The sequence below is a fragment of the Mixophyes fleayi genome, chromosome 7 (assembly GCF_038048845.1).
Source record: "Mixophyes fleayi isolate aMixFle1 chromosome 7, aMixFle1.hap1, whole genome shotgun sequence".
In the NCBI taxonomy this organism is placed as follows: Eukaryota; Metazoa; Chordata; class Amphibia; order Anura; family Limnodynastidae; genus Mixophyes; species Mixophyes fleayi.
In genome coordinates, this window is record NC_134408.1 from 70,586,689 (window position 1) to 70,597,920 (window position 11,232).

General features: G+C 42.4%; 1 protein-coding gene across 5 annotated transcripts in view; it reads right to left on the reverse strand.

Moving 5' to 3' along the window:
* The window catches only part of TNRC18 (trinucleotide repeat containing 18), a 655,441-nt gene that overhangs the window by 541,427 nt on the left and 102,782 nt on the right, over positions 1–11,232 (reverse strand). For 4 of the 5 annotated variants that reach the window (XM_075179957.1, XM_075179958.1, XM_075179955.1 and 1 more), the window contains one exon: positions 2,674–3,017. In XM_075179957.1, the coding sequence (XP_075036058.1) occupies positions 2,674–3,017 (344 nt within the window). The remainder of the gene's footprint in view (positions 1–2,673; positions 3,018–11,232) is intronic. The other variant, XM_075179954.1, reaches the window with a different exon arrangement.

An 11,232-nucleotide genomic window follows, 5' to 3' on the forward strand; every position in this document is an offset into this window, starting at 1 on the left:
CTACCAAACAGAGAACCACGATTATTCACTCCACAGAACATGTTTCCACTACTCCACAGTCCAGTGTCAGTGTGCTTTACACTACTCCATTCAACGCTTGGCATTGGTCTTGGTGATGCGAGGCTAGCATGCAGCTGCTCGGCCATGGAAACTCATTTCATTAAGCTTCAGTCGCACAGTTTTTGTGCTTACATTAATGCCAGTGGAAGTTCGGAACTCTTCAGCTATGGAATCAGCAATTCATTGGCGACTTTTATGCAATATGCGCCTTAGCAGTCATTGATCCCGCTCTCTGATATTTTACGTGGTCTTCTGATTCATGGCTGAGTTGCTGTTGTTCCTAAATGCTTCTACTTTCTAGTAATATCACATACAGTTGACTGTGGAATATCCAGCAGGGATGAAATTTCACAGACTGTCTTATTGCAAAGCTGGCATGACAGTACCACGTTTGAAGTCACTGAGCTCTTCAAAACGACCCATTTTGTATCACAAATGTTTGCAAATGGAGACTGCATGGCTAGGTGCTGGATTTTATACACCTCTGGCAACGGGTCTGACTGAAACACCTCAATTCAATAATTAACATATTTATATTCCATATACACTATAAGGACAAAAGTCCCAGCAGAATGCATAGAAAAAAATCCAATCTATGTCACTATAATTAATTAGTGACTATATTTTTATATAATAACTATATTAATAGTATAGTCATTAATTCTTAAAAAAAAAATAATCTTTTTTTTTTTTTTTTTTTTTTATTAAATATGTTTCGGAATGTTATTAATGTCAACCCCCTATGTCTTCTTTGCACATATATGTACATATAGCATTTTTCACAGATACCACAATGGCCATTTTTACAACCTCAAACAATACAAGCTGGTTGCTGGGCTTGGAGTAATCTTTTCGATATATTCCTGGAATTTACAAGTACAACTTATTTTACTTGATATTAAAAAGTTAATTTGGACAATGGGCCCAATTCATTAAGGAATGTAAATGCAGATACGTTGTATTTTGTGAAAAATCTGCGCATGTCCAGAACCAGACAAAATGCCAATGAACGCAGCAACATAGAATTAATCTTCAAGCGCAAAGGACATTTACTACAGCCTACGTTTTCAAAGATAGAACATGGACGGGACTGGGCATATGCACAGTCAATTTACAATAAGGGCATGCCAAGCTTTAGCGCCTGCAGCAACTTCTGATTCAAACTTTGGGCATCTCAAAAGGCATGTGTTTCTCTGTCGTATCACTTGTACCAGCTACAGGTCGGTTGTAAGTGCCAATTACTATTGACGATGGCTGCGTGTGCAAGCTAGAACATGCGTTTCCAATCAGGAGCAACTGCTAAAATGCATTCTATGTACAGTAGACATTCATAATATCCTATCAAATGAAATTATTATTAACTGGTGACATTGATGAAATATATTTTTATTCTGTGCATTCTTTTGGTACTTTATATTCCACATATATATCGGACGTATCATGCAGTCTATTGTCTGTTAGAGCAGAGTGCACCTAGACCTGTATTCATCAACAGATGTATCTTTATATCTGCTCCTAGTTGAATATGGATGTGCGTATGCCATATTTACAAGAGTTTAAAAAAACAAAAAAAAAAACATAATTTACGCTTGTTGTGTGTCCCTTAATGAATCAGTCTCTATAGGTCTAATTTCTATCATTCCAATATTGATCTCACCGGTGTGCCAATGGGTTTCTGGGAACAACATACTTCAGTAGAAGGAGCAGCTGTAAATTGTAAGACAGACTACAGATTTATTACCTGGAAATGCTCACTATCCCCCTTCATTGAAAAAAACTTTGATCACAATGTTCTTGGTTGCTACAGATAACATCTCCACTTTTTCAAACCCACAATTTAGTAAATATACCCCCTGGAATGCCTGTGAGACTCCAAAATTTCAAAGAGTTCTCCCAGACGAGCAGGAAATCATTCTTTATCCAGCTCACGCAATTAGGGAGCTACAAAATGTTGGCAAGTATGATTTACTTTCATAAATTTGCATCACAAAGAGTAAACTGTGATGCCGACAATGAAATTTTGTACTGTTTTTCTATAAACACTGCAACATCTGACTCTCATTAACCCTTGAATAGAGATGATTACCCTAGAGGATCACATACTTTTTCGAACACAGTTAATGTTAGAGCAACATGTTCAAGAAATGAAAGAATACAAAATTCATTAGAATTTTCTTTAATCAGATTTAGTTTCTACTATAATTATACGTTAAGTGAAGATCAAATCATATTTTAAATCAAACAAGTGCATGAGTACAGAAAATTGACAAACTTTGGAAAACCACTGGAAAAATAGTGATCAGTGCAGGACGAAACACACGGTGAATGATGTCAAATAATGAGAAGTGTTAATAGTAAGAGAAAAAAGGAAAGCAATCAAAATGAAAAAATAAAACAATAGTTGTGGGGTAGAAGAAGACAACATTGTCATGGAAAGGACATAATCTGTAACAGCTGAACACTGACAAGGAGAAAAAGGCAAGATCAGATGGGGTAAATCAATTCCTTTTTGTGTCCTGAATCAAACTACAAATTACTAAGGAATAAGCATCTGATTTTCTAATGTTAGACTATTGGTCAAAACAGTCTACCTGGGCATATATTTGACCTTACCGTAAATTTCTCATTTCTGGGATATTCTTGAGAATTAAGCGGCGCTCTCCTATGCAGTTCTTTAACTTCCAATTGTGACGTTTTCTGCAGTTGTGTGTGTGTATTTCTATGTAGATCTAGAGCATCTTTTTGATCACTCCTCTGTGATTCCAGAGCATCTAGTTGTGCACTCATATGGAGATCTACAGAGTGTGCTGCTTGCTGCTGCAGTAACATATATAGCTCATGTTGTCGCATGAGATGCTGTTGAGAGAAAATCTGAAGCTGATGAGCATGCTGCAGTGAACTGCGTGTCGATGAATACATAGACGGCCAAAGTGAGGAAGTCCGATCCAGTATTTCTGCTGAGGCACGAAAAATAAGAGATTACAAACGGCAATACACACAAAAAACTAACATATGAACTGTGTCATATTTTATTACTTTTTCTTAAAAAAAAAAAAATTATAATCATATATGCATGCACTTTTATATATATATATATATATATAGTGGCAAGAGCCCGCTACTGCTGAAGCACACGCGAACAACTTCTTCCTTTTTATGTCGTTTTATTGTCAGGATGGTAAATGTTTTGACACCGTACAGATTTCACAGCAATACTTGGAGACCCTAAACGCTAGCTAGACATAGCTTAGCTCTCTCAAGCCCAGCCAGCTTCCCCAGCGTTGATCTCCCTGCACAAATGATACAAACAAGCTTTTATACCTGATACTCCTCCCCCAGCCTTAGCTTGATGGACAGGTGACACACCCACCTTCTCTTTAAAAGGAAACGCCCCATCACTGGCTCTGTTTGCACTAAAGAGGCACACCGTGTCTGTTTGCTGAGAGGAAGGATTTCTCTGCATGTAAGTTAACCAAACTTAAACTATTGTTTGTTACACATAGGTCTTTACATTCAATCTAGGTGCATTGCTGCACAAATGTTTTACTTTACTGCTTTCTCTGCATATTGCCATCTAAATGCCTCCTTTTGTTAATATATATATATATATATATATATATATATATATATACACACACACACATATATATATATATATGTATATATATATATATATATATATATTATTATTACTATTATCTTTTATTTGTTAGGCTCCACAAGGTTTCCGCAGCGCCGCACATAGTACAAACAGTAGACTATACAGCGTATAACAGTACAGAACAATAAACAAAAAGTACCAATACTTCAGAAACTCCAGGCAGGCAGATGCAATAGACACGGAGCAGAAGAACGGGTAAGGAGACAGGAGGGAAGAGGGCCCTGCTCATACGAGCTTACATCCTAAGGGAGGGTAAAACAGACCAGGCACAAGAGGAGCCAGTTGAGGGAATAGGAGAGAGGGGAGAATGAGCGGAGGAGATGGGGGTTAAGTGGATGGTTGGTAGGCTTTGAGAAAGAGGTGAGTTTTGAGTGCACGTTTGAAGGAGCACAGAGTAGGAGAGAGGCGGATGGAGCGAGGGAGGTCATTCCAGTGAAGGGGGGCTGCACGGGAAAAGTCCTGGATTCTGGAATGGGAAGAGGTGATCAGAGTGGAGGAGAGGCGGCGGTCATTGGCCGAGCGCAGGGAGCGGGCGGGAGTGTGAATGGAGAGGAGGTTAGAGATATAAGGGGCAGTAGAGTGGTTGAGAGCCTTGTAAGTGGTGGTGAGGAGTTTGAAAAGAATTCTGTAGGGGAAGGGGAGCCAGTGTAGGGCAAGGCAGAGAGGGGAGGCAGAGGAGGAGCGGCGTGAGAGGTAGATGAGTCTTGCGGCCGCATTGAGTATAGAGCGGAGGGGGGAGAGACGGGAGTGAAGGGAGGCCGGTGAGGAGGAGGTTGCAGTAATCCAGGCGGGAGATGATGAGTGCGTGTATGATGGTTTTGGTGGCCTCCTGAGAGAGAAAGGGACGGATGCGGGCGATGTTGCGTAGTTGGAAGCGACAGGCTTGGGCAAGAGAATGAATGTGGGGGGCAAAAGAGAGAGAAGAATCAAAGGTGACACCCAAGCAGCGGAGTTGGGTGACAGAGGAGATGGTAGTGTTGTTAACGACAATGGAGAGGTCATGGTGGGATGGGAGGCTGGGAGGAGGAAAGACAATGAGTTCAGTTTTGGAAATGTTGATTTTAAGAAAGCGCTCCGACATCCAGGAGGAAGAGAAAAAGGTGGCAAAGTCAGAAGCGGAGAGGGAAGACGGGACAGAAGGGGGTATGGGGGAGAGTAGGGAGCTAAAAATGGCAAAGAGGCAGCGGGGATTGGAGGACTGAGAAGAAATGAGGGACTTAAAGAAGGATTGTTTGGCGAGGGAGAGGGTGGAGCAGAAAGAAGAGAGGATGAATTTAAAGTTAATGAAGTCGGCCAGGGAACGAGATTTCCTCCAGAGGAGTTCAGCAGTGCGAGAGCACTTTTGGAGGAAGTGGGTGAGTTTTGAGTGCCAGGGCTGGGGAATAGTGCGGCGTCTGCTGACAGTAGAGGCCGGGGCGACAGCATCCAGGGCAGTAGTGAGGGAGATATTGTAGAGGGAGGACAGACCAGGAGGACCAGGAGGGAAGGGGTGATAGGAGATAACAGTTATCAGTGCAACCGGTTTAATCGCATTCTCTTTGCAAAGTGACATCCTAATGGAAAGAGGACACTGATTAGTGTTAGTCGAAGATGAGGTTGTGACAGAGGAATTGCCTGATCTTGTATATATGGTCCAAGAAAGCTCATGGTCTTGTGACTATCTGGTACGCAGTTTTTTTTTACCTAGGGTTGCATGTTGCACATGTGTGCTACATTTTTCACCCTTGGGTTTACTACTTGTTTTAGCACTCTGTCTCCTGGTGGAGGACTATCTCTGGTTTCTGGTGCAGTTTTATATATAACAATACTGCACTATGTTATTTTTTGTTCTTCTTTTTTCTACATTGTCGTTATGTCTGATGGAGACTGAGAGGGATTACCTCTGAAGAGGAAACCTCCATATGATCTTTACTTCTTGAATACATCTTCACGGTACGCAGTTATTACATCTTCCCAACACCATATTTGTGATATTACACATTGGGGCGCCCTACTTGTTTTTCTGTTGCAATATATATATATATATATATATATATATATATATATATATATATATATACACACACATATATATATATATATATATATATATATATATATATATATATATATTTATATATCAATATATATATATATATATACACACATATTTATATATACATATATATATATATACATATATATATATATATATATATATATACACATACATACATATATATATATATATATATATACATATATATATACATATATATATATACGTGCTGTAATACAAAGACAGGCAGGGCGCCTCTAAGTGGAATATCAAATATACAAGGTGGAAATGCGTAATAATATGCGTACCGTAAGGTAAGCAGCAATGGGTTTCCAGGAAAAAATGGAGCAGTCTCTGCTGTTCTTATAGTCCTCCAAATCTCCACCAATCAGTCAAACAATATAAAAAGAGCAAACATAGTGTAACACTGAAATGTAATTGGTAAGGGCCGTTCACCAAATACCCCACAATCCTACGGATAAAAGCACATATACATATACATATATATATATATATATATATATATATATATATATACATATATATACATATATATATATATATATATATATATACATACATATATATATACATATATATACATATATACATATATATATATATATACATACATATATATACACATACATATATATATATATATATATATATATATATATACATATACATATATACATACTGTCACGGGCACTAGGAGTCTTTACCCAGGGATCACCAGGTGATAGGCTTACCAGAGCAGTATAGGTGGTAATATGGTACTCTGGTAGCAGGGTGATCACGGAACAGGAAATAGCAGATGATGAGATGCTCAGGAAAGTCTATGACTAGCAGCACTGGCAATATGGAGGTAGTAATACACGAGGAACTGTATGGACAAAGGACACGTGAAGGTAGTCAGTGGTCTGCGGTAGCAAGTTGTACCACTGCTATAGTGAGGAGGAATGTCCAACAGAAACGAGGAGGTGATGAGAGTCAGCGGTCTGCGGATAGCAAGTTGTACCGCTGTCTGAGTGAAGGAATGGAATCCAAGTGGAGGTATCCGGGGAGTCAGTGGTCTGCGTTAGCAAGTTGTACCACTGCTATGTGAGAGGATACTGGAGCAGGTGAAACTGGAAACAGGGGTCAGTGGTCTGCCACTAGCAAGTTGTACCACTGAATATATATGTGAGGAGGTGCACGGGGAGAGACTGCAACACAATATATACACGGGCACCTTGACTTTGATCCACAGTAATATGCACAATATAAATGAATAAATGACTGAACAACACTGCCAATGTAGAAAGTCTCTTGAAGTAATCCAGCATGAGATAACACAGTCAAAGATGGCAATAGACTCAGCGGATAGTACACTCCAGAGGAGAACCAACACAGTCCAGCAAGGTATGCAATACACAGCACAGTCAATGGGAAGTATGCATACCGTGGTTCAGGAGAAGGCAGTCAGACAGGAGTGCAGAGATACCTGAAGGGCAGGAGGCCGGCAGGATCCAAAGTCCCTGGATGGGTGAAGCGGTGGTCTAGCAGGTGCAGCGCACAAGTAGGTAGACCAGCAGGGAACACAGGAAGGCGTGGAGAGCGGATCAGTAGTAGATGGATGAGTAGCGCTGAGAAGTAACAGCAGCGGGTCTCTGCGGGAACACGGAGGTAGCCAATAGCAACCAGTAGGTGCAGTAACGATGGGACACCGGAGCAGAGTTGAACTGGAACAGTTGATCACGGAGAGTAGCGGGTAGCAATAGTGGCAGCAGACTCAAGGAAACACGGGAGAGTTGACAAGGGCTGAAGACTGAAGCGCACAGGGGCAGCGGATAGGAATCAGCCAAACAGTCACGATGAAACACAGACGGGTTGCAGGTTGAAGACTGTAGTGCACGGAGGCAGCGGATAGGAATCAGCTAGCAGTCACGATGATGAAACACAGACGAGTTGCAGGTTGAAGACTGTAGTGCACGGAGGCAGCGGATAGGAATCAGCCAAACAGTCACGATGATGAAACACAGACGAGTTGCAGGTTGAAGCCTGTAGTGCACGGAGGCAGCGGATAGGAATCAGCTGGCAGTCACAATCATGAACAGGTGAGTGGATGTGAATGAAAGACTGTAGTGCACGGAGGCAGCGGATAGGCATCAGCTAACAGTCCCAATGATACATGGTAGAGTTGAAGTGATTAGAAGACTGTAGTGCACGGAGGCAGCGGATAGGAATCAGCTCACAGTCACGATGATACAGTAGATGGTAGAAGTGGTATGGGAACCACCGTAGTAGAAGTGGTTTGGAAACCACAGAGGTAGAAGTGGTTTGGAAACCACAGGAATCAGCTGGGCTGAATAAACGAGGAAACACAGGAACACCTTCAGAGACTCATGGGGAATGAGACTCCAAGATCAGGCAATGTGGTGATGACCACAGGTGCTTAATATAGGGAGGTTGCCTGATCTGCCAATTTAGTTAAAGGAACATACACTGGAGGTATGGAAAGGGCTGCGCATGCGCAGTCCCTCAGGATGGAGGACGGCCACGGTTCCTAAATGTCCGGGAAGAAGCACTCACAGTCCGGTGAGTGACAGTACCCCCCCTTTTAAAGGTGGGCACAGAACGCCTGGAACCGGGCTTGTCCGGATTTTTGGAATAAAACTTCTTCAGAAGGGCAGGAGCATTAAGATCTTCAGCTTTGATCCATGAACGCTCTTCAGGACCAAAGCCCTTCCAATGAACGAGGAAACGGAGGACTCCTCGCGAAATTTTTGCATCCAATACCTCAGTAATCTCGAAATCCTCCTCCTGATGAACTTGAACTGGCTGCGGTGCTGAGGGAGGAGTCGAGAAACGGTTGATGATGAGAGGTTTGAGCAAGGACACATGGAAGGCATTGGAAATCCGAAGATTCTTAGGAAGAAGAAGTTTAACACATACTGGATTGATAACTTGAATGATCCTATATGGACCAATAAAACGAGGGGCGAATTTCATAGATGGAACCTTCAAACGAATATTTTTGGTAGATAACCAGACACGATCTCCAATTTTTAGTGGTGGAATAGCCCGCCTCTTCTTATCTGCGAAAGACTTATATTTATTAGATGTCTTCTTTAAACAGGTTTTGACCTGAGACCAGATATTTTTGAAGGTTTGACAAGCAGTCTCCACAGCAGGAACTTGGGTGGGCGGGAGGGCAGGAAATTCCGGAAAAGACGGATGGTGACCGTAGACCACAAAGAATGGAGTTTTGGATGATGACTCATGGTACATGTTGTTATGGGCGAATTCAGCCCAAGGGAGCAATTCTACCCAGTTGTCTTGGTTGGCTGAAGAGAACATCCTAATAAAAGTCTCAAGATCTTGATTGACTCGTTCCGTTTGTCCGTTAGATTGCGGATGGTAAGACGATGAGAGTGCTAATCGTATGCCCAAGGTTTTACAAAGGGCCCGCCAGAATCTGGAAACGAATTGTACTCCTCTATCCGACACAATCTCAGACGGACATCCATGGATGCGGAAGATTTCTTTAATGAAATGTTCAGCCAGAGTAGACGAGGAAGGTAAACCGGACAGAGGGACGAAATGGACCATCTTCGAAAATCTGTCTACCACTACCCAAATAGTATTGTGATTCTTACTTGGTGGCAAATCAGTAACGAAATCCATACTAATATGGGTCCAAGGCTTGGACGGAATGGGTAGTGGTCGCAGCAACCCTGCTGGAGTTCTGCGGGAGGATTTGAACTGAGAACATAAATCACAGGAAGCAATAAACTCTTTGACGTCTCTCCTCATTGAAGGCCACCAGTAACTACGAGAGAGAATCTCAAAGGTCTTGTGTTCACCGGCGTGTCCAGAAAAACGAGAGGCATGGAACCACGAAAGGATTTTCCTCCTCAGAGTAGGAGGCACAAGGGTCTTCCCAAATGGTAGCATTTTGGTGGATGAAGCAGCCAGAGAAATACATTTGGGGTCTAGAATAGCATGGTTGGGAACCTCTTCTACATCAGAGGACGTCACAAAAGCTCGAGATAGAGCGTCAGCTTTCTTGTTCTTAGCGGCTGGTTTGAAGGTTATAATTAATTCAAAACGGGAAAAGAAAAGAGACCATCTTGCTTGACGAGGGTTCAAGCATTGAGCAGATTGCAAATATGACAAGTTCTTATGATCCGTGAAGATCGTCACCGGATGGCGAGCTCCTTCCAACAAGTATCTCCATTCCTCTAATGCAGCTTTGATGGCCAGCAACTCCTTGTCCCCGATAGTATAATTTTTCTCTGCGGGCAGAAGACCCCGAGAGTAGAAGGCACAAGGATGTAATTTTTGTTGCTCCGAGCGTTGGGAGAGAATAGCTCCTAAGCCCACATTAGAGGCATCTACTTCTAGGAAGAAGGGGAGTGTCACATCAGGCTGTCGCAGAATGGGAGCAGACGAGAAGGCCTCTTTGAGGATTTGGAAGGCTTGGAGAGCCTCAGATGACCATTGCTTAGTATTAGCCCCTTTCCGAGTTAGGGCCACAATGGGAGATGCAATGGATGAAAAGTCTTGAATGAAGCGTCTATAGTAATTGGCAAAACCTAAGAAACGCTGGATGGCACGAAGAGTAGTTGGCTGAGGCCAATGTAGTACAGCATTTACTTTGTCTGGATCCATCTTCAGGCCAACTCCGGAAACTATATACCCCAAGAATGGAATCTGGGGTAACTCGAATGAACATTTTTCCAATTTACAGAACAACGAGTTTTTCCGTAGTCTGGAGAGGACCTCTGCCACATGTTGGTGATGAGAAGGCAGGTCCTGTGAGAAGATCAATATGTCGTCTAGGTAGACAACGACACATACATATAATAAGTCCCGAAAGATCTCATTGATGAAACCCTGGAAAACAGCGGGGGCATTACACAGCCCGAAGGGCATTACTAAATATTCGTAATGCCCATCTCTGGTGTTAAACGCGGTCTTCCATTCGTCACCGGAACGGATTCTAATTAAATTGTAAGCACCACGAAGATCCAACTTAGTAAATATCCGAGCTCCCTTGATGCGATCAAATAGCTCAGTGATCAGCGGAATGGGATACCGATTCTTGATAGTAATGGCGTTGAGTCCACGAAAATCTATACAAGGGCGTAATGATCCATCCTTCTTTTTGACGAAGAAGAACCCAGCTCCAGCGGGAGAGGTGGAAGGTCGAATGAACCCACGCTGGAGATTCTCCTGTATGTACTCAGATGTGGCTTGAGTTTCAGGTAACGAGAGAGGATAGACCCGACCCCTGGGAGGAGTCTTGCCAGGTAGAAGGTCGATCGGACAATCCCAAGAACGATGAGGAGGAAGACGTTCAGACTGAGCTTTATCAAACACATCGGCAAATGAAGCATACTGAGGAGGGAGTCCCGGGGAGGAAGATGAGATGGAAGATCGCTGTACTTTAAGAGGAATAACTTGAGAGAGACAACGATGGTGACAT